This window comes from Ctenopharyngodon idella, chromosome 2 (assembly GCF_019924925.1).
Source record: "Ctenopharyngodon idella isolate HZGC_01 chromosome 2, HZGC01, whole genome shotgun sequence".
Taxonomy (NCBI): domain Eukaryota; kingdom Metazoa; phylum Chordata; class Actinopteri; order Cypriniformes; family Xenocyprididae; genus Ctenopharyngodon; species Ctenopharyngodon idella.
Genome location: NC_067221.1, coordinates 21,938,596 through 21,963,261, shown reverse-complemented (window position 1 = coordinate 21,963,261; position 24,666 = coordinate 21,938,596). Strand labels below are relative to the sequence as shown.

General features: G+C 36.0%; 1 protein-coding gene across 2 annotated transcripts in view; it reads left to right on the top strand.

Annotated features, from left to right (window-relative positions):
* tbl1xr1b (TBL1X/Y related 1b) overlaps positions 1-24,666 on the top strand; it is a 28,324-nt gene that overhangs the window by 1,358 nt on the left and 2,300 nt on the right. Inside the window, exons 2-16 of one of the 2 annotated variants that reach the window (XM_051867124.1) lie at positions 2,334-2,490; positions 2,595-2,659; positions 9,428-9,528; positions 11,682-11,827; positions 11,922-12,132; positions 12,428-12,560; positions 12,691-12,832; positions 12,976-13,039; positions 13,121-13,218; positions 13,293-13,353; positions 15,355-15,476; positions 18,921-18,995; positions 19,109-19,236; positions 19,398-19,563; positions 22,081-22,182. In XM_051867124.1, coding sequence (XP_051723084.1) covers positions 9,471-9,528; positions 11,682-11,827; positions 11,922-12,132; positions 12,428-12,560; positions 12,691-12,832; positions 12,976-13,039; positions 13,121-13,218; positions 13,293-13,353; positions 15,355-15,476; positions 18,921-18,995; positions 19,109-19,236; positions 19,398-19,563; positions 22,081-22,182 — 1,506 coding nt within the window. In that variant the 5' untranslated portion in view covers positions 2,334-2,490; positions 2,595-2,659; positions 9,428-9,470. The remainder of the gene's footprint in view (positions 1-2,333; positions 2,491-2,594; positions 2,660-9,427; positions 9,529-11,681; positions 11,828-11,921; positions 12,133-12,427; positions 12,561-12,690; positions 12,833-12,975; positions 13,040-13,120; positions 13,219-13,292; positions 13,354-15,354; positions 15,477-18,920; positions 18,996-19,108; positions 19,237-19,397; positions 19,564-22,080; positions 22,183-24,666) is intronic. The other variant, XM_051867117.1, reaches the window with a different exon arrangement.

Below are 24,666 nucleotides of genomic sequence, written 5' to 3'. Positions count from 1 at the left end.
TTAAGAGCTGCTTTTTAACATATGAACTTGTGTAGGTCTTTCTTAATACACTGCACGACTGTTTTAAATCAGAACAGATTTTAAAACACCAGGCATACACTTGCCGACTTTGTAAATGGTTACAGAGAAAATACTGGGCATTGTACACTAAACCAAGGATTTTCAAACTGGAGTCCGGGACCCCCATGGGGCCGCAAGGAAAAGTTTAGTGTAATAAATGAACGGTGTAATAATACAAATAAGATTAAAATAAATAGAAATGTGATTTAAAAAAAAAAAAATACATTTAACAGTACAGCACTATGAATAGATTTTTTTTAATTTTTTTTTTATAAATAATAGTGATTTAGAATAATATATATTTTTTGCAGATTAAATTTTAGGATGGTGGGCCTCACACAAGGATGATTGTATTTGCAGGTCCAATTCATGAAGCTAAAAAAATGGGAGCCTGTGCCCATTATACACTAGTTGATATTATATGAAATTTGTCAACTTTGAGTGCACAAAATCTGCAGACTGGCTCTGACTTTTGGCAACTAGCGTCGACTCGTCCATACTGAAAATCAGAGTAAAAATTTATACCGCTAATGAAAAAAGCCTGAAAGCAAAATGTCATTTCCAAAAAACTTCAGCTTCCCCCGACATTTTAAAGCCCATGTCGGTCAACCACTAGTGCTGTGCTAGTATGTATAAGTTTCAGAGGGTTGTTTTAGGTTGGTCTCACTATATCAGCACTGACTTCCAGTTTAATTGCTGAGTAATCAAATCCAGAGTTGCAGTAAAGCTAAAGCCTGGTTTATACTCGATATGCCCGCATGATTTTGAAGGTGCGTGCGGCAAAAATGACGTCACTGTGGTGTGGACGGTCATGCGCGTTGAGTGTGTGAGACGAGACCTCATTTCGCGTGGGGGTGTGCACTTCCTTTTTTGTAGATTTGTTCACGGCTCTGCTTTTGAAGATGCACAGCTTCAAAGCAATTCTGGCTGAGCAGGTACGTCAGTACCGGTGTGGTGACAAAACAGGTCATACCTCGAAATCGGGTCTCTATTAGGACACAAGCGATCCCATTGGCTCAAAATAATTACTTTTAATAGGTACTCCCTTTAGCGCCTGATTACAATTCCTACAAAATCAGAAATGCTGTTTGAACTACATTATAATGACCATTAATGTCTGTATTAGGTAGCTTATGTACTAGCATAGCATATGGATACCCAATTAGCCTTATAGCTTAGTTTGCACTTGCAGGGGGTGTTAATCAACTGATGGAGACTAAGAGTAAAATGCACATCATCATGTGTAGATGTTACGTGACAGTGGTGCCATTTTTTTATTTGAAAGATCTTGGCCTTTCAGAGCATTGATAATTAATGACTGAGATTGGGGTACTGTTTCACAAATTAAATGATCTACCTTCTACTTGTGCTTGAAACGTTGTTGTGGTACATTAGTTTATTTTAACAAAGAATTGGTCATGCCAAAGTCTAAAATATTTCATTCTCTAGAAATTGCAGTTTGCAAGTGCAATCACTGTTGAATGAAGTTTAAAAATCTGTATCCAGGAATCTCAAGTTTATTGGTTTAAAGTCGTCATGAAATCAGAATTGACCATTTTTACTTTATTAGCACACATTACTAGTCTTGTGGTGAACAATTAATTTGTGCAAGTTAATACACAGAAAAAAAAAATTGTTTGTCGTGGTAATCTTTAATCAAAATTTGAAAATTTGCTTTCGCTCTGGAATGACGTTACCATTGGTCTGCTATGAGCGAGGGATGGAGAGGAGGTGCGCTAAAATAAAATCCTGCCCTTTATTCAATATTCTGTTTCACTTGGAAATACGTCACAACACTGAAGAAAAGTGGGTTGCAACTTCTGGTTCAAAATGTGCAAATCCAATATGTGCCTGAAATAGCTGGAGGTTTTTCTCTAAAGCGTGATAATGTGGAGATGGTCCTCGCTGCAGAACACAAGATCCAGGGGCGGGGCTGGGTCTAGATCCAACTCCTCCCACTTTACACATCCCTAAACCTACCCGTCTCTGCCCCCTGGATCTCGAGTGTTCTGCAGTGAGGGGCTACTGATAATGTGTGTAGATGATTTGCCGTTTGTTTAAAGCTAATAGTTTGATTCTGACGATAAATTACACAATTGCTAGTTGAATTTTGCTTGATGTCAACAAACGTTTACACTTGTATTCTGTTAAACTATTCAGTAGCTCCTCATTGCAGTACACGAGATCCAGGGGGTGGAGATGGGTAGGTTTAGGGATGTGTGTTTGGTGTAGGCAATCAGTACTGTGATTGACATGACCAATAAAATCTTAAGAATCGGCTGCAGGGCGGCATTGGCCTGGCTTCTGACGTCACACTTGGATGTGGGCCGGGTAGGATGTCCACCACAGGCTGCAGCGAGACGCTTCTCGTGTAAAGTGGGAGGAGTTGGATCTGGATCCAGCCTCACACCCTGGATCTCGTGTTCTGCAGTGAGGACCATCTCAAACTACTGGCTTAATTATAGAGAAAAAATAAAAATAAAAAGGCTGAAAGTAAATCTTGATTATAACTAATACAGTGTGTTTATTGACAGGCTGATTTGACTGTGCTCCCATGGATGGCAAGAGTATGAGAATCTAATCAACACTTGGTATCATGGTAAGTGAGTGCCACATCCTTGAAAATCATGAAAATGTCTTAAATTTTACATTTCAAAATTTAAAGCGGTATGAAGTCTGAAATATCCTACATTGCATTAAAAAAGTAGCTTGTAAAGGCCCTTCACACAGAATACATTTTTGCAGTTAAAAACATAAGATGCAGGTGAGTAAAGCGGGGAAAAAGCATGTTATAGAGATGCATTTTTTTTTTTAAAGTTGAACTTATTTTACCATGAGCGCTGAGTTTTTAGAACGCTGTGTCTTGCGCAAGACACTGCAAAAGACACAAGACGCGAGCACATTGGTTAAAGATGAATGTCTAGCATGTGTTTACATTGAAAAACAATGTAAAAGTAGCGCAGTGGAATAGAAAAGGGCCTTCCAGGGCTCAACATTAAGCCTTGTCATGTGCTTGTCCTTCAGACAAGTAAATCGTTTATTCACATGTCTGAGTAAAAAAGTAAAAGGAGGATTTTTTTTTTGTTGTTGTTGTTGTTTAAATATAATTTATTCCGAAGCAATATTCTCATCAGGGTTCTATCAGCTATCAACATATTTAAATCTGCATTTTTTAGATATTTACCTTTGGGGCATTTTTTTTTTTTTTTTTTCTCCATAAAAGGCTTTTTTCCCCCAATTTTATTTAATATATGCTTCATCTTTCATTTTAAATTCTTAAATTTAATCAATAAATTCAACTAGAATAATTAAACACTTGTAGGACTGTTACAAATAGGTTGTTTGCAATCACGTGGTTCTGGTGATGCGTGAAATTCAGGTGGAGGGCAAGAAGTGAAAATTACAATGGAAGAGATGGAGAAAAGTCCATACCGTGCTGGTTTAGAAAGGTATAAACAGAAAATCACAACATATGTTGGACGTGATCCTTATGTTATGAAGAGGAGCGACTTTTCTACTGAATTGAAAGACTTGCCTGCCATCGAGGCGGTAGATATAGAGAATGTGAAGCTGCCGTCACGGCATGTTCAGTTCTAGTTTGGTTCGTTTATATTGTACTGCCTTTCTGCTAGTGAAGTTAAGGCAGTATTTTGATTTTCTGTCGTAATTGTGAAAAATATCGCCATTGTAGGTCATTTATGCTGAATCGAGAATTGCATCATCGTTCAGGGAAAAAACTGGACGGTGTAATACAATTTTCTCCTTTTTTTTGTAAACACACACTAATGGAAGCAGGTTGAGGAGGTGATAGGAAGATGCCATATAGCAAATCTAATAATGTCACTGATTAAACCCACTGCCTATCACTCAGTAAAATAATCACATAGCAGAGTGTTTTTTAAAGTTTTGTATTTTGTTTAAAGTTTAATAATTAACATTACATTTGCGAGTATGACTTTCACTCGGCTTGTGAATGAGTATAACTTGCACACAGCCACTTCAGAACTGTTCACAAGCTTCTATGGGTTTGATTTTGGTTGTCATTTGTTGAAATAATTACAAAAAAATACAGTGTGTCGGTGTCTGTCCACTGAATGTGACCCTCCGATTCTCCTCCGTGGCCAGATGGGAAAGTGAATATTTCCTTTGGTGCTCCTCGTTTGGGAGTCACACTTGTGCTCTTTGCGGTCAAAAGTGACTGGACCCCTAAAATTAAATTTTTTTTCTCCCTCGGCAAAACCAATGTAATTTATTTTTGTTCAATAATATTTTTACTTTTTTATTTTGTATTTTGAGAGAATTTTATGATACTAATTAATATTTATGCAATAATTATGATAAATTGTTCCCATTGAAAATAATACACATTTTTTTTTTCTAATATTTTTTCACTATTTTTCAATTAATGCAGTATTTCAGGTTAAAATAGAGTCTAGGCCTTTGAAATAATTTTTATTTTATTTTTATTTGTTTTTTTTATAATTTTTTAGCGCCATCTGGTGAGAGTATAAAAAGAAAAATGTGTAATACCATGGTATAACCACTAGATACTTGTACAGCTCTCTATGGAGAGGCTTGTGAATTCCTTAGTTGTTTTTGGACATATTTACCTAATTTTTTTAGGTTGAGGATATGAATATATATTTAGACATTCTCAAAGACTGTTTCTTATCAAGTTTTAGATATATTTTTGTAAGAAATATTGATTTGAAGTGTTAGTTTTTGCATTATGATTTACAGTCAAACCTAAACATTGTGTTAGAAAGAGAGTTCATAAAAAATGCCACGTGACTTTTTTTTTTTTTTTTTACTTTTTATGCTCTTGACACAGAGCTCCTGCAAAAAAAAAAGAAAAAAGAAAAAGCTCAGAACGATGCGAAGCCTGTACTTCTATGTGCACAGTTCATAAGTGTGTGTATATAGTGTGTGTGTGTGTGTGTGTGTGTGTGTGTGTGAGTGGGTGCGTCTATATCACACTCTTGATGTTTTAGAGTGTCATCCCTTTACTGCTGTGTACATTTGTTCAGAATTGTGGCCGATTTGTAGATTGTACACACCAAAATTCTCCAAACTCTTGTGTTTTTGTCGATTTCCCATTCATTTCCTATGGTCGGTCATTTTTGACCGAAGAACACAAGTGTAACTATTTTTTTTTTACGACCACTTAGACTTTTCGAATCATGCCCTTGATTTTTTTTTTTTTTCTGTATTCGCATACCGATTGACATAAAAATCACCAAGTTTCAACCCATTTTGATGAAGCTACAATTTTTTAAAAATTCAAAACAAAGATTTTTATATTATTTTATATTGTACCAAAGGGGTATCGTGTGGTGTGTGTGTGTGTGCGTGAGAATGGGTGTGTTTATTCCACTCTTGATGTTTTAGAGTGTCACTCCTTCAATGCTGTGAGCTTTTCCTGCATTATTACTGAATTATTGAATGGATTTCACATATTATCAAAACTTTGCTCTGTGTTACAGACAGTGGTTTATAGGGGGGGTGTGTGTGTGTGTGCTCGTGTGTGAGTGGGTGTGTCTAAATCACACTCTTGATGTTTTAGAGTGTCACCCCTTTACTGCTGTGTACTTTTTTTCAAAATAGTGGCCGATTTGTAGATTGTACACACCAAAATTCTCCAAACTTTTGTGTTTTTGTCGATTTCCCATTCATTTCCTATGGTCGGTCACTTTTGACCAAAGACAACAAGTGTGACTATTTTTTTTACGACCACTTAGCATGCTCGAATCATATCCTCAAATTTTTTTTTTTGTGTTCACATTCCAAATGCCATAAAAGTCACCAAGTTTCGTACCATTCCAATGAAGCTGCGATTTTTAACATTTCAAAACAGAAAATTTTTCGGTCAAAAGTGACCGAAGAGCACCAAACTAAACCGCCAGTAGGTGGCGGCAAGTGACCATCTTAGTGAGTGAGTCATTGAGTCATTCATTCAAACGATTCGTTCAAACGGCTGATTCATTCAAGAATGAGGTAGTTGTTTATGAATGGGTTATTGAATCTTTGACTCAACCGATTCGTTCAAAACACTGAATCATTCAGTAATGAAACACGCAACCTTGTTACGTAAGTAAATCATACATTATATATTATTATCCACTATCGATCTACACTTTACACTAAATGTAAAAAATCCAGAGTCATTCTCGCATTTTTAGTGATTCCCTAATTAATTTTTTTGGTTGTTGACGTTTTAATCAGGCTACTTGTCTGGTTTGGCAAGTTTCATTTGCCTCTTCAGAAAATCCAATTGTCCAGGACCACTTGCCTCCTGTGTGAACCGGATCTAACTGCTGTTGCTGTTAAGATTAATCAAATTTCACAATCGGATCAAATTTTAAGTGTTTATTTTCTTCAGAAAACAAATGTACTGGATTGGTGTGTGATTAGTATGAGTGTAGGATAAGAGAATTTAATGTAAAGACATTTAGCCAGTCTTATACTGCTAAAGGGTCTTTTCATTAAGTTGTATAAGCCCATTTTATTTGATTGTGAATAGGCAACCGTTGCACATTCAGGGCTGTTGACACATCGTAAACAACAGGGATTCCTGTCATATGATGGGTTGCTGTTGTACATAAAGGCTTATTAGACTATGAAGGAGGCTTAAAGACCAAATAAGCGGTTGTATGAGTACATCTGAAGCATTTCCTCTTGTTAAACACATGCAGTTCTTCCCACCACAACATCAGTCCTTGCAAGTGTAGCTTCTAACAATTCTTTCCAGTGGTGAGCAAATGGATGGAAAATTTCCCCAGGGCTCAAAGGGGCTTCTGTGAGAATGTTCAGTCGAGAAGTTTAGGTTCAGTTATCTTTGCTTAAAAACTTATTTTTTAAGGATACCAAGAGCAGCAGGGTTCAAAAGTAACTTTTTACGCTTACTGGCCAGGTAGCTGAAAGAACTGATGAAAAAAGCCAGCCAGTAATTATTATTACTGACCATTTATTAATAAATAAATAAATATATATATATATATATATATATATATATATATATATATATACAATATATTTAAAGGGGCAGTATGTAATATTGACAGCTAGTGTTTGAAATTGTTACTGCAGTCCAAATTCAAAATATTGGAGAGGGTTGTTTCTCCCGCCCCCCTCCTCCTCAGACTGGACACTCACGCGGGTTGCCAGATTGAGGACATGCAACGGGAATGGTCGCAATTGACCATGGAAGATGACGAGCCTTACACTGCAAGTTGATACGTTGATTTATCTGGGTTTTAATAAGCCCCTGGTCATAGAGCTTTTTAGATGGATGCCGAGGCTTTTTAGGTCGGGTAGAATCTGCGAAATATCTGACCTAGTTTGTTTGCTGGCTTCCATGGCTGCAATACGCTGTGTGTTTCCTGCCAACTGGCAACCCTTGTGAGCATGTTCCTAAATATCTGCAGACATATTATGGTATGCTTTAGTACAGTCAAAAAAAATATTTACAGCACCTTTAAAATCTATGATTGTATGCTCTACATTCTGTGTCAAAGATTTCAAATATAAATTATACATCATCTAAATATAATATATATATATATATATATATATATATATATATATATATATATATATATATATATATATTATATAGCTTTTCACCTTATCAAAAACGGTTAAAAAGCAGCAGGCCAAATTAAAATCACAAAATTATAGATAATAAAGAAAATCAAAAATGTGAAAATGAATTCAGCCTTACATACAATGAACTTAAAGGGTTAGTTCACCCCAAAATGAAAATTCTGTCATTAATTACTCACCCTCATGTTGTTCCACATCTGTAAGACTTTCATTTATCTTCGGACCACAAACGAAGATCTTTCAGATGACAGAATGCTGTCAGATTTCCTTCCATAGACTGCCTTTGCAACTACCACTTTGACGCTTCAAAAACTTCATAAAGAGATCAGAAAACTAAAAATCCATTTGAATCCAGCGGTTTAGTCCAAATTTTCTGAAGAGAATCGAGGGTGAGGGTGAGTAATTAATGACAGAATTTTCATTTTGAGCTGAACTAACTCTTTAAGTAATGTGCAGGACTTATTTTTGTTAATAATTGACAGTATAAAAAGAATAGGTTTTTAAAATTGTTTTAGAATTTAATTTTATGAGCTACTATTATAAGGTCTGTGTCACAATAACATACAAAAGTTTGGGTTCGGTAAGATTTTTAAAAATGCTTTTGAAAGACATTGCTCATCCAGGCTGCATTTATTTGATCATAAAGCAAAAACAGTTATATTGTGAAATATTATCAGAGTTTAAAAATCTATTTAAAATACATTTTAAAATCTGATTTATTCCTGTGATGGTAAAGCTGAATTTTCAGCATCATTACTCTAGTCTTCAGTATTACATGATCCTTTAGAAATCATTCTAATATGCATAGATGCAAACTCCTCGCCTTTCAGTGAGAACTCACCTTTTTGAGATCAAAATAGGTCACCTATGGGATTTGCATAGATCCAATGAGAAAGTGTTTTATGGGGGTTAGGGGGTTTTACAAGGGTACTTGGGAACTTCCTAGGGTAAATAAAGAACTGGTTGTTTCAATAAGTACTGTACAGTGTTTCCTTTACTCTTTACTTTAAAATCTATGTATATAATGGGTAATATTTTACTGTACAGTGTTTCCTTTACTCTTTACTTTAAAATCTATGTATATAATGGGTAATATTTTATGTGTGTGAGATGTGGCATATTGTCTTAAATATCCTGCATAGCATTTCGTTACTTATAACATGAGATTTTAACCAAATGTTGTTGTTTTTTTTTGTTTGTTGCAACATTTTACCAAAAAACAATGTTAATTTTTTTTGTGCGAAAAATTACAGTTTTGGACATTAAGGGATTTTTTTCATTTATTTTTTATTACCCTGTAAGTAACTACAAATGAGCATGTAAAGCAAATAACTTTTTAAAAAATTCCGTGCGCAGCATGCCCCCGCCCTGCGCAATGTTCTCACCTTTTTCCCCCCTTACCTGTTTGCATCCCTGAATATGCTGATTTGCGGCTCAAGAAACATTTCTTATTATCAATGTTGAAAACAGTTGTGCTGCTTAATATTTTTGTGTAAAACCATGATAACTTTTTTTTTCTATGATAAACAAAGTTCACAAGAACAGCATTTATTGGAAATATATTTTTTTGTAACAATGTAAAAGTTTTTGTCATTTTTGATAAATATAATATTAATTTCTTCTGAATAAAAGTGTAATTTCTTTCTTTAAAAAAAAAAAAAAAAAAAAAACTTGAACAGTAGTGTATACTGTGTCCAGTGATGTTCTGATGCTCTATATGCTGTTTGTGAAGAACAGTAACACAAACATGTCTTTGTTATTCCAGGCTCCACTCTCGCCCTGACCTCTTGGTTCACCCAGGATCCAAAATGAGCATAAGCAGCGATGAGGTCAATTTCCTGGTGTACAGATACCTGCAAGAGTCAGGTGTGTATGTTCATCATCTGCAGATGACCCTCTTTAATTCAGTGAACAGCTCTGTGTAATATCCTGTTTCAGACTGCATGCAGGGGTAGTTTTTAGTTCTTCAGAAATAAACATGGCACAGGACAGATTAGTGGTTCAACCACCCAACAACCAGCCAGAGCAGCCTAAAACCACATTGCAACATGCTAAAAACACTCAGGACAATAGCAACTCCATAGTAACTCCATGGCAACATCTTGACAGTGTGTTTTAGGAAAACACAAATGATGATTTCTAACTCCAACCATTGCGGTCTGTCGGTCATATAATGCTTGTCAATGGTAACTCCATCTATAAGAGTCAAAAAAAACATGCACAGACAAATTCTAATTAAACCCTGCGGCTCGTGACGACACATTGATGTCCTAAGACACGAAACGATCGGTTTGTGCGAGAAACCGAACAGTATTTATATCATTTTTCACCTCTAAAATACCACTATGTCCAACTGCCTTGCGCATCCGGTTGGTAAGGTCTGAAAACACGTTCTGATGACGGAAGTGATGTCTCACGCTTATACTTCAATGAGTGGGAGACATCACTTCCGCTGTCAGAGCGTGTTCAGACCTTACTAGCCGGATACGCAAGGCAGTTGGACATAGTGGTGTTTTAGAGGTAAAAAATGATATAAATACTGTTCGGTTTCTTGCACAAACCGATCGTTTCGTGTCTTAGGACACCAATGTGTCGTCACGAGCCGCAGGGTTTAATTTGGATTTGTCTGTGCATGTTTTTTGACTCTTATAGATGGAGTTCCCATTGACAAGCATTATACGACTGACAGACCACAACAGTTGGAGTTAAAAATTATCATTTGTGTTCTACTGAAGAAACAAAGTCACCTACATCTTGGATGCCCTGGGGGTAAGCAGATAAACATCAAATTTTCATTTTTGGGTTAACTATCCCTTTAATGTGCATGTAGATTTTATTAGTTTTAGTTTATTTAGTTTTAGTTAATTTAGTACTTCAAGTTAAACTAAATGAAAATGAGAAATGTTGCCTTGGGAACTAGCTGAAATAAAAGTTTTAGTTTAGTAATGTTTTAGTTAACGTTTATTTTGTTTCAAGTAATGAAAATGTTTTTTAAATTTTTTTTTTTTTTTTTTTTTTTAATGTTTTTACTTATCGATAAATAAGTAAAACTGTGAGCACTTAACTGCTGCCTGCTGGAAAAAAAAAAAAAAAAAAATCTATGCTCTCACTATTCCTTAATCTGCTTATTCTAGCTTGTACTATCCTGAATGATGGCTGAAATTTTTTTCACCCAAAAATAAAAATGCTGTCATTAATTACCACACCTGTAAGACTTTCCTTCATCTTGGAACACAAATGAAGACATTTTTAATGAAGTCTGAGAGATTTCTGTCTCTCCATTGACGGTCTACACAACTACCACTTTGACGCTTCAAAAAGTTCATAAAGAGATTGATTAATTTAGATTTAAATTAGATTTCATTTAGGCTTTTATTCACATATAAACGTTCATCAGTGCACACATCAGTTTTGGTAAACGGAAGCTCATGCTTGCTTGACATGCGGGAACCAATGAGGTTTTTTCTTATTTTACGCGGCATGTTTGAGCTTCTGCAAGAACCAATGAGGTTTGTTCTCAATCAAATACAATTGAGCTTCCGTTTACCATAACTAAAGTGTGCATTGATGAATGTTAATGTGTGAATAAAAGCCTAAATTCAATCTGTTCATCATATAAAGCGATCGAGTCTCTTCAGAAAATTTAAACTAAACCGCTCAATTCATATGGATTCGTTTTACAATCTCTTTATGAACTTTTTGAAGCGTCAAAGTGGTAATTGCGTAGAATGTCAATGGAGAGACAGAAATCTCTCAGATTTCATTAAAAATATCTTCATATTCTTCATATATCATAAGCATCTGCTAAAAGAATAAATGTAAATGTAATAACCCTCGGTTGAAATCAGACGCCTGTTAGTCAACCAAATTGGGTAGGTATTGCAGAAGATGTATCAATTATGTAACATTTTTACAATTTCTTCATTGACTTGGTACCAAAGTACCAATAATTTTGACCTCACTATTGAAAAATACTTGTTCCTAAATGGTAACAAGAATGGTCTTCCTTTCCCCTGCAGGCTTCTCCCACTCAGCGTTCACCTTTGGCATAGAGAGCCACATCAGCCAGTCCAACATCAACGGAGCTCTGGTGCCCCCTGCTGCCCTCATCTCCATCATCCAGAAAGGCCTGCAGTATGTGGAGGCTGAAGTCAGCATCAATGAGGTCAGCGCTGGTACCAGTACCAGATTTGGATATTTCTCAGCTTACCCATTATACATACGAGAAAATGCTCGATCTGACATTATTTTGCTCTTAGGATGGTACGCTGTTTGATGGACGACCGATCGAGTCGCTGTCGTTGATTGATGCAGTGATGCCAGACGTGGTGCAAACGAGGCAGCAGGTGTATAAGGATAAGCTGGCTCAACAGCAAGCTGCCGCCGCCTCCAGTGCCACAACGGCCGCTGCTGCCAAGAACGGAGAGAACACGGCTAATGGAGAGGAGAATGGATCTCACACGCTGTCTAGTAAACTCACGCCCTATATATTACTATGTCAAAATGGAATCGTCATAAAAAAAATACTATTAAGACCATAAAATGGCTCGATCTGTGACTGAGATCACAAAATAAATTGGGTAACACTTTATTTCGATGGTCCACCTTAGACATTTTGCTAACTATAATAGTAATACTCTCATTAGTGGACTGTCTGCTTAATATCTGCTAACACTTTATTGTGATGATCCCCACAACAGACATACTGACTATTTAGGATGTTTAATGTCACGTAGCGCCGAAAGTATGCCTTTTACTTTGACAGACCACCACTCTGACATGATGGAGGTGGACAGGGCAGTGGAGATCCCAGCCAGTAAAGCCATGGTGCTGCGGGGTCATGAGTCTGAGGTTTTCATCTGTGCTTGGAACCCTGTCAGCGATCTGCTGGCCTCTGGGTCCGTATCAAGCTAAAGCCTCAGTTTACTTTCTAAACCTGTGAATTTTGAACCAATTATTGCTTTGCACGTCTCGGCATAATACTTTTCAAATGGGTTGATTCTCTCTGTGTTTGGTTGTTACCATCAGCTCTGGAGACTCGACTGCACGGATCTGGAACCTGAGTGAGAGCAGCGCAGGAGGATCCACTCAGCTGGTGCTGCGCCACTGCATTCGGGAGGGGGGGCAGGATGTACCCAGTAACAAAGACGTCACCTCACTGGACTGGAATGTGAGTGCTGGGACTAGGGCTTATGAATCATAGTAACCCTGCTTGCATGAGCCTCTCTTCTTCACATATGTATTTCTCACTTCATAGACAGAACAAATTATTCAAATTCATATTTCTCTCTTTCTCTTTCTCATGTTGGACAGAGTGAAGGTACACTTCTAGCCACAGGATCCTATGATGGCTTTGCTAGGATATGGACTAAAGATGGTGAGCTTTATTAACTCTATCGCTAATGTCAGTTAAAACTACAAAATCCTGTTTATCTAATCAGTGTCCCATAAATGGTAGGTAATCTTGCCAGTACACTGGGGCAGCATAAAGGTCCCATATTTGCTTTAAAGTGGAACAAGAAAGGAAATTTTATTCTCAGCGCTGGTGTTGATAAGGTACAGTATAATCTTGTTATCATATTCTGTCATATGATGAAGTTGAGATGCTAATGGGAATGTGCACCTTTCAGACCACCATTATTTGGGACGCACACACAGGAGAGGCCAAACAGCAATTTCCATTCCATTCTGGTGAGTATCAAAAATGACCACAAGCAGGACGTTCATTATTACACGACGGACCTTGACGTTCTTGCTAATCCAGTTGAGAACTGGGGGGGAAAACACTTTAAATACACTCATTAATTCAGATTAATAAAAATATACATGACAGGATTCCATATTATTTGTAATGTGACCTGAGGGACCTTCAGAGAGTATTTTGGTGCGAAGAGCAGCATTTAGCTTTAAGGGTTTTCTTAAACCCCCACCTGGGATGGTCAGAGATAGAAGATATTTAGTTTTTCTTGGGGCTTTTCACACTGTGCTTAACCCCGGGTTATCGTCGTTCTAAACACGCTTTTAATCCCGGGTAAAGGAACATTTCACACTTGTAATTTAGAAGCAGGGTTAGCACCGCTTTTTACCCAGGGTTATGAAACCCTGCTCCAGGCGCCAAACTTGTACAGTGTGAGACAATGCTGTTTTAATGTTAGGACTAGGTGCTTAGTAACGGATAACCAATAGCGTGCCTCATATTCCCGTGCTTTAGACAGTCACAGAAACACTGCGCATTGTATATAAACAGTAAATTCAGCGTTTCAGAGGAAAAATGTTGAATGCTGACAGAAAACATGACAATTTGAGTGAAGAAGAGACAGTTTAATTCTTACCTTTATAGTCCAAAATGTCCGTTCAGTATAAACTCAATAGTACAGTCGGCAATATGAGGATGCGCAATGCTAGAGCTGTAAACAGGTCGCGTGCTGTGTTGATTCAATCAATAACACTGACACCGCAAATAGGAACATTAACCCAGGGTTTAGGACAGTACAATGTGAAACATCATCTTATGAATATCCAGAATTAATTGTTAACCCTGGGTAAATTAGGAGCAGTCTGAAACGTGAAGCAAGATAACCCAGGATTCCGTTTACGTGGGGTTTAGAATAGTGATCAACTGATAATGATTTTTTTTTTAGAACCAATACTGATAATTTGTGTTTATGTGCCCGATAACCGATATGCAGAACCGATATTTATTTACTGTTATACTTCTGTTTTTGACACGATTACAACACTGAACTGAACAAACCATTTTATTTATAACAATCACTCCCTCCTTGCATAGAAAACAAAACAAATCTTATTTATACACCAATAAATAGAGGGGTCTGCTGACAAAGCTCTGTTGATCTATGCATTTACACAGAACTATACTCAAACCGCGATCACTCGTGGAGATAATAAATTATTAATTTCCATAGAGTTGTGTTTACTTGGATGTTTATTAGCGAATTGATGGTTATATAGTAAATGTTTATATAATTACGGTGTTTTAAACAAGTGAATGCGGTGGCCATGCTGGAGCATTTCCTGAGCATCAACCCACTGAGTGAACAGCAAAATGCAGACGACTTCACGAGACTGATGAACATAGACGACAGAGAGAGAATTAAATTCAGCGCTTTTATTTCCAACATTTGCTCATTCATGGCTGTATTATTTAATTCATGCAAAGTTACATCTTTATTGGGACAGGACTTGACGGATTATCTTACGTGACTCCGTGAGCTTGTCTCTATTTCTTAGAGACAAGCTGCATAAACTAGCTACATCTCAGGCATGTATGTAACACATCTAATTTGTGCATTAATGGCTGTTATGTTAAATAAAGTTTACTAATTACAGCAAAGCAGGTAAGTATACTTTACCTGTGCACGCCGTTGTCTCGTCTCCCCTCAGATGTGCTGTAATGGCTATCCTGCGCGCAATTCTCAAAACACCCACAAGATGGTGGCGTTTATCAGTAAATCCGATACTACAAAACCGATATCCGATTATGGTAAAATGCTTAAATATCGGGGAAAATGTTGGTAAATCGATGTATCAGTCGATCTCTAGTTTAGAATGACCCAGGGTTAACTATTTCAAGTGTGAAAAGCCTTCATGTTATCCAAATGTCTTAGTTGTACAGAAGCTCATTTCAAAAGAATCATCAAGAATGATGTGGTTTGCATTTGTCACCTGCAGCTCCGGCTCTGGACGTGGACTGGCAGAGCAACAACACGTTTGCCTCCTGCAGCACGGACATGTGCATTCACGTGTGTAAACTGGGCCAGGACAGGCCAGTCAAAACATTCCAGGGCCACACAGTAAGCCACTAACATCAGATATTCTACTATTTCCAATAGAGTGTGTTTATCACTATCTACTTATTTTACTTTTTGCATTGGCTGTTTGGTATCCCAAAATACTAAAAGTGACATTTTAACCCTGTAAAGCCTGACATATGAAATAAGTCAGAAAAAAACAAATTGTTTTGACATAAAACTGTGGAGCCTTGTTTATGCTTCATATTTTAAACATTTATATTGATTTTCCTTTTTTTCTTAAACCATTTTGTGGCCAGAACAGAGATTCAATTCCAACAAAGGATAAAAAGCAGATATATTATATAAATAAATATTAAAATGTAAATATATTTATTATTATCATTATTAACATAAAATATATGTAAATGACATTGTGAATAAATAAAATGATGGTGGCAAAAACTTATACGATGCTGCACGATTCTGGATAAATTGAGACTCATGATTTTTTTTTTTTTTTTTTTTTTTTAATGGAGTTCGGGATTCTCCCACGATTCTGAAGGAAAAACACTAGACAACTAAACAAAATGACATGTAATTTACTAGAGGTTCTGACAAAATGTTCATTGCTTCCGTCTATTTAAAAAAAATATATATTAATTTTAACTAAATAATTAAAAAATATTGAAAGTGACGTGACGTGTAGCTAAGTATGGTGTATCATATTAAGAATCATATTGTTCTCTGCATTTCACCCATCCAAGTGCACACACACAGCAGCGAGTATTGAACACACCCAGAGCAGTAGGCAGCAATTTTTCCTGCGGAACCCAGGAGCGATTGGGGGTAAAGTGCCTTGCTTAAGGACACCTCAGTTGTGGGTAATGAGAGTGGAAGAGAGTGCTGTTCATTCACTCCCCCCACCTATATTTCCTGCCGTTACTGATGGTGCGTTCAAGTCCTCCTGGGAAGTTCGTATTTACGAGGTGGGAAGTCGTGTTTATGACAGCTGGTCACTTCCGTCGGAGTAAGATAGCGGTGTACCTTCTCTTACTTAATTACACAAAAATACAGCACTTCTGCTTCTAGAAAATGAAAAACAAAGAATGTGCATCAGGTTTGTTTTGCTTTTTTTATGTTTTTAATTAATTTATGAAGCCACTGTTACATTATATCATTACATATTATATTGTTATATTATAATGCTACCATATTTTGTGAAGGCAGTTAACTTAGTTCGTTGTAAATAGAAAAGCCTGATAATTTGACTGCTAAATACCTAATTGTATTGTGGTATTCTGCAATGATTCTTACTGACATGCCCTCAACTCGTACAGATCGGGGCTTAAAGAAAATCCTGAACTTCCCACTCATATTTACGACATTGTGGTGGCGTTCATGTGCGTTCAGCTCGTAAATACGATCTTAACGACATGACTTGAACGCACCAGGAGATTTAAACCCACGACCAAGTCCGACTCTCTAAGTATTAGGCCACAACTAACAAATAATATTTTATTATGGAGGAGCCAGTGTCTCATTCATAAAGACTTGTTTCGTTATTAGATGAATAATCGTTTGTGAATTAATCTCCTGAATGTATGATTCAATGATTTTTTTTAAACCGTTATTTGTCGCCACCTTCTGGCTAAAGAGATAAATGGCAAAATACACACAAGTGTCAAAACACTTTCAAAAGGTGATTTACTTTATTTTGATCACTACCGTAGACATGTTTATATCCAAACTACAAACTTTTATCAGAGTACACTTTTATCCCCTGTTATTTAAATTTTGTAGCACATAAATATTGATCATGTGTGGTTGAAAAGACTGTTAGTGAGGCTGCTTCATGCTGTACATTTATGGCAGCTGCTCTCTCTGGATCAGCGGCAGCACGATTGCAGATTTGAATGTTGCAGTTTGATGCGACATTCAAATCTTTTAACGACTAACTGTGCAGCTCTACTGCATATATAAAAATACATATGTTTCCTTTAAATATATCTTAGTAAAATGATATTTCACTTTTTAATTTATTTAATTTAGAGGTTGAAATTATTTTTGCAACAATTTTATTGTGGTTGAAATAATATATCATGAAATGCAATACTACAGTGATTAAAATAAACCTGCTGTATCATATTTAATGCACATTTTCAAGTTTTTCTAATGTAGGAAATATTAAGTAAACATTAAATCCAGTAATCATTTTTTTAATATATATTTTTGAAAAGTCTCTTATACTCACTGAGGCAGCGTTTATTTGATCAGAAATACAGTAAAAACAGTAATATTGTAAAATATTATTACAATGCAAAAATACTGTTTTCTAATGTATTATTTTTTAAAACGTAATTTGTTACAAAATCAGCAAAGGATTTTAGACAGAAACAGAAACCTTTTTGCTTGTGTGTCAATTTCTATTTAACACAGTTTGTGCTTGTTATTAGACTTTCTAAGGCACGTCAAGTTGATTTGTATAGCGCGTTTCACACATGCTGGTGATTTTTACTTTCGTTTTTTTCTGGCAGTGTAAAATCAAGTATAGCCTGAATGTGTGAAGATAAAACTCGCTCTTCAGACCTTTTACCACAAGTGTCAGTTGCTTGTAACATCAGGAGATAACATGAAGATATTATTAAAGAGAAATGGTCTCTTTCCTGCTCGTGTCCCACATCCCTCTCAAAGAGCAGAGCAGTAGGCTACATGACGCATCTTTGTGTGGAAATAAAAAAACGAATATTTTTAAATAATATTTAACTTTCTTGTTATTTAGGTTACCATTATTTACCGATATTTATTTCATAGTTTTACAGGCTGTAGTGTGTTGTTTCACTGACGGAATAGCTCAAATAAACACGCACGTCTGTTACCCCTGTTGAAAAAACCAGCATAGGCTGGTAAGGTAGGTTTTGAAGCTGATATGCTGGTTTGAGCTGGTCCAGGACCAGCTTAGGACCAGCATGGACCAGCATAGGACCTGCTTAGGACCAGCACCAGCATGGACCTGCATAGAACCAGCACTTGACCAGCATAAACCAGCTCAAACCAGCATACCAGCTTCGAAACCTACCTTAACCAGTTGTTTTTTTAACAGTACAAAATGGATGTTTGAGCATTTTTTTTTTTTTTTAATATATATATTTCAAAATTTATTTCATTGAGGTAGCCTATATATACACACACAAACATACACACATGCTCCAAATCATATTTAATATGTTTTTAAAATAGGCTATATAATATAATAGTAAAATTAGTTCCAACAGATTTTGCTGTGATACCGAAATTGGTACCGAGAACCGTAAAATTGTCATGGTATTGGTACCAACTACTGGAATTTTGGTACTGTGACAACACTAATTGTGACACAGAGGTGGGAATTATATTAAAAGTCCTTTCTGAAGCACTATGAATCAAATATGATAGATGCAGCATTATAGAGTTAAGCATGCTTAACTGATTATTACATCACTGATGATTTGAACTCCTTATCCTCAGAATGAAGTCAATGCAATCAAATGGGATCCAACAGGGAATCTCTTGGCCTCCTGCTCTGATGACATGACGCTAAAAGTAAGCTACAAACAACCTGCCATCAATCTCTCTGATTTGGCTCTTTTCTATTGTGCTTGCATTGTCAATTGGGAGTGTGTATTATAATAATGTTGTTTTGTATTGAACATTAGCTTTGGAGCATGAAACAGGACACTTGTGTTCATGACCTGCAAGCCCACAGTAAAGAGATCTACACCATCAAATGGAGCCCTACTGGCCCTGGAACCAACAACCCCAATGCCAACCTCATGCTGGCCAGGTGCATAAAACCAGCCACCATCAGTCCTTTTTTTTTTTTTTTAAAAAAGATAATTGGCTAAATTTAAAATCTGTCTCCATTTTCAGAAGTTTAGATGTGTTTTATGTCTATATGTATTTATACACATTGAGCAGTTGACTATTTTTCTTTTCTGCCTAAAGCGCGTCGTTTGATTCAACGGTGCGTCTGTGGGACGCAGAGCGTGGCGCCTGCATCCACACTCTGACCAAACACCAGGAGCCCGTCTACAGTGTGGCATTCAGCCCAGATGGGCGGCACCTGGCCAGCGGCTCCTTCGACAAGTGTGTCCATATCTGGAACACGCAGGTACTATAGGCTGTTTATCGAACTGTTACTGTTACTGTTTTTTTGTTTTTTTTAACATGAGATTAATAAAATAAAGACTTTATTGGACACAGTTTCTTTGGCCATCTGGTATGTGAAGATATTTTTAAATGAAGTCTCTTATGATCATTAAAGTGTAAGTTCACCCAAAAATGAAAATTCTGTCATTAATTACTCACCCTTATGTCGTTCCACACCTGTAAGACCTTCGTTCATCTTTGGAACACAAATTAAGATATTTTTTATAAAATCCGATGGCTCAGTGAGGCCTGCATTGACAGCAATAACACTTCCTTTTTCAATGCCCATAAAGCTACTAAAAACATATTTGAAACAGTTCATTTGCCTACAGTGGTTCAACCTTAATATTATAAAGCAATAAGAATACTTTTTGTGTGCCAAAAATAACAAAATAGCGACTTTATTCCTCAATATCTAGTGATAGGGCAATTTCAAAACATTGCTTCATGAAGCTTCGAAGCTTTACGAATCATGTGTTTCGAATCAGTGGTTCAGAGCGCCAAAATCCAATGATTTCAGTAAACGAGGCTTCGTTACGTCATAAGTGTTTTGAAACTTCAATAGTTCACGTGACTCTGGCAGTTTGATACACGCTCCGAACCACTGATTCGAAACAAATGATTCATTAATTTTTCCAACATTATAAATGTTTACTGTCACTTTGATCAATTTGTGCCTCCTTGAGGCTTAATTATTTTCATGAAACAACATAATGTACAGAATGAAAATGGATATTCATTTAGAGATTTGCTAAAGATAACATTTAACAGTTAGCTATTACATCCTTTGTCCCTAACACTAGCCACCCAGGTTTTCCTTCACAATCTAACTCATTGATTTTTTTTGTTTACATTTTAGTTTTATATATAAAAGATATTTATATTAATATATTTAATACTATTAAATACTCTATTTAATATATTTTAAAATACATTTATCATTCTTAATTTTCCAAATAGCAACTTCAGTTTATCGGTTTACATCCCATGTAGGCCCATATTTAAATTTGTCTACAAAATAATTTCAGATGTTTAGGGATAAGACTAGTCAGTCAAGTGTGTTCAAACTTGATTTTAGTGTTGTCACGGTACCAAAATTCCAGTAGTCGGTACCAATACCATAAATTTTACGGTTCTCAGTACCAATTTCGGTACCAAAGCAAAATCTGTTGGAACTATTTTACTATTTTATATAGCCTATTTTAAAAACATATTAAATATGGTAATCATACATATACATATTTGGAGCGTGTGTGTATGTTTGTGTGTGTATATATACCTCAATGAAATTAAATTTTGAAATATAAAAAAAATTAATAAATGCTCAAACATCCATTTTGTAACAGACGTGCGTGTTTATTTTAGCTATTCCTTCAATGAAACGACACACTACAGCCTGTAAAACTATTAAATAAATATCGGTAAATAATGGTAACCTAAATAATAAGAAAATTAAATATTATTTAAAAAAAAAAAAACATTCGTTTTTTTATTTTTTACACAAAGATGCGTCATATAGCCTACTGCTCTGCGCTTTGAGAGGGATGTGGGACACGAGCAGGAAAGAGACCCTCTTTAATAATATCTTCATATCTCCTGATGTTACAAGCAACTGACACTTGTTGTAAAAGGTCTAAAGAGCGAGTTTTATCTTCACACATTCACACATATATTTGATTTAGCGCTGCCAGGGAAAGCAAAAGTAAAAATTACCAGCGTGTGTGAAAAGCGCTATACAAATCAACTTGACGCGCCTTATGAAGTCTAATAACAAGCACAAACTGTGTTAAATAGAAATTGACATGCAAGCAAAAAGGTTTCTGTCCTACGGTGTTTTTTCTACTTTACCACAGTAAAGAATGCGAATAGCCTATTATAGGCCTAAAAGCGAACGAAAGGAAGAAACATTATAATCACCTGCGTGAATGAAGCTTTGGGAAAAGAAACAGAGATTCCATGTTCAGTGGAATAACTAGGCTAATGGAATATTGTTAAATTCTCTGCTAATCGGGTGACCAGATAGTGATTCGCAAAACAGAATACAAAGCTTAAATTTATGGACTCACCTACCTCTCTCATTCGGCATGAAACAAAATGTTTCCATGGCTGCGATGTCACATTTAATTGCTAACCTATTATTTCTTTTGTAAACAACACTTTGTGCTTCACTCGTGTCATATTCAAGTAAATACTGGCACAGGCCTATCAGTGGGTACCGAATATATCCGGATTCTCGGTACTACCGGTACTACAGAAATGCTGGTATCGTCACATTTTCAAAATTTCAGTACCGACTTGGTACCGAAGTACCGGTACTTTTGACAACACTACTTGGTATATACTTACAGCTTCAGACTTATATTAATTGTCCATTGCAGATACAGTTTTGAGCTTCTGGCCTGGCTGATATATTGACCTGTCACTATGCTGCATTGCATGAATGGTGCTCCTAACGTGAGTCTCAATTTCTGCCCTACAGAGTGGTGCTTTAGTCAACAGCTACAGAGGGACGGGCGGCATTTTTGAAGTATGCTGGAACTCCACTGGGGACAAAGTGGGCGCAAGTGCATCAGACGGATCGGTGAGTTTCTGTGTTGCAAAGCAAATATGCAAAGAGAACCTATTCATTTTACTATTCATAATATTCATATTACTATGAAGATGCAGCATGGGCTGAATCTGTTTGAAAGCCATTATAGTTTTAGTAGGGCTGCACAATTAATTGAAATTAAACAGAAATCATGATATGGTTTAGTGCGATTTATTTAACCTTCACAAAGGTTGTGATTTAATTAAATGGATATATGTGTATTTCAGTGTTTTCTTACTCATGAACAGCTCATTATCCACCAGTTTTTCAGTGTCTCAGAGCAGCTAATTTCACAGTAAAGGCAGCTCCACACGAACTCATCTCTTCATCTCTTCATCTGCTCAATTGCTTACGTGAATTTGTGCCAACCATCTTCCCGTACTTGTAATGAGAAGTGCTTATCAACAAAAGAGAAGATTAAGGACTCGCTGCATCTAAATAAGAGTTCAATGATTTAAAGTTGGAGAGTGAAGAAATTGAAGCAGCCAATACATTTTAGTATTGTAATTTTCCAGTTGTAATGTGTATAAAAAAAAAAGAAAAAAGGGGGGGTTAAAAAAAAAAAGTTAAAGGGGTCATGACATGGATTTTTTTTTTTAATATGTTCCTTAAAGTTCACTTATAATGTTAATAAAGTTTTTTTGCGCACAAAAAAACAAAAATAAATATCAAATATATAAACAAATTAATAAATGCAGAAAAACGTATTTTCAACCTTCTTCCTGACCCTGTCTGAAATGATCAGTTTTTAAGGGGCAGCTCCTTTTAAGGCTTGTCAGTAAACGGTAGGAAACACTATCAACGCCCACTCACTATTGCACGTGAGTGTTTCGAAAACATCCATACAAAATCATCGTTTACAGACAAAGCATTATGAAATCATTTACTTACGATTTGTGATGCAGCTGCTGTCAAATCCAATACAGTTGGCTGCTTCATCTTTCAACAAAAGTTTCTTTGTGAACTCTCCATTGCACTGTGCCTCATTTACAAAACAAAATGCTCCAAACAAATATAGAATCCTCCTACGCGGTCTGGGATGTCATTAAAATTTACCATCCACTTGTTTCCGACACTGGGATCCTGAAGTCTGTACAAAGACGCAAAAGCGAAAAACTGGACGCGTCAAAGTGAAAGTTTTTTTTTATTTTTTTTTTAACTCTTCCATTTGTCCTGTAGTCGACAGACTCAAGTGTGTGGAGTATGTCAGACACTGAATGCGCATCTGTATACTGCATCCAGTGTAGACAGCGTCAGTGATTATAATGATCTATTTGCTTTTGACACAACAGGATGCTCACATCCAGTGTAGGCAAATGCCAGCCGTTAAGTGACTGAATGCCAGTGGGCAGGCCTATGGTGCGATGATGTATACCTATTCGTCGATGTCTTGCTCTGGAGGCAGGCATATGCAAATGTATTTGCCCGTGAGATATCACAGATCCCGCATTATAAGCATGAGCTGTTTTTGGAGCTTGATTAAATAAATGCTTTGTTTATAATGAGGAAGATATTTTAAGCTATGAAACTTGCAGGATGTCTTAATGGTACAAAGTACAAATACTTATTATGTGAAGAGGTCAAGGCAAATTTGATTTCTCATATCATGAGCCCTTTAAATACTCATTTTTAATTTACATTGAAATTTTACAATTGTAATATTTCATATTTTATTTAGCAATTTTTAGATTTTCATTTAATAATAATAATTAATTGTTTTTATTATTGTTGTTGTTGTTGTTGTTTTATTATGGAAGCTTGTTTCCGCCATGAAATAAAAATAAAAAAGGTACTTTTTTCCCGCAATTGCGAGCTTATATCTCACAATTTTGACTTTTTTTTTTTTTTCTCAGAATTTCGAGATATAAACTCTCAATTGCGAGTTATAAAGTCAGAATTGCATGATATAGAGTCAGAATTTACTTTTTTCTCAGAATTGAGATATAAACGTGCAATTGCGTTATAATGTCCAATTGTGAGGGGAAAAAATTGTCAGATATAAACTCACAATTCAAACTCGCAATTCTGACTTTAAAGACGCAATTGCGAGTTTATCTCACAATTCTGACTTTATAACTCACAATTGTGTTTTTATCTCACAAGTCTGAGAAAAAAAGTCATAATTGCGAGAAAAAAAAGTCAGAATTATGACTTTATATCACACAATTCTCAACGCAATTTTGACTTTAACTCGCAATTCTGAGAAATGTCAGAATTGTGACAAAAAGTTGCAATTACCTTTTTTTTTTTTTTTTTTTTTTTTTTTTTTTGTGGTGGAAACAAGCTTCCATATTTTATAGCCAGAATGATACATAATCACAAAATTTTGGCCAAATTGTGCAGCCCTGTAAACAAGCACAGCAAACCTGGATTTTTTTTTTTTTAAATCATAAATCTCCCAATTGTGCAGCCCTAATTTTTAGGAGGTTTAAAATTTACCTTAAGTATTAACGTCACTGCCCATTGGTCATAACA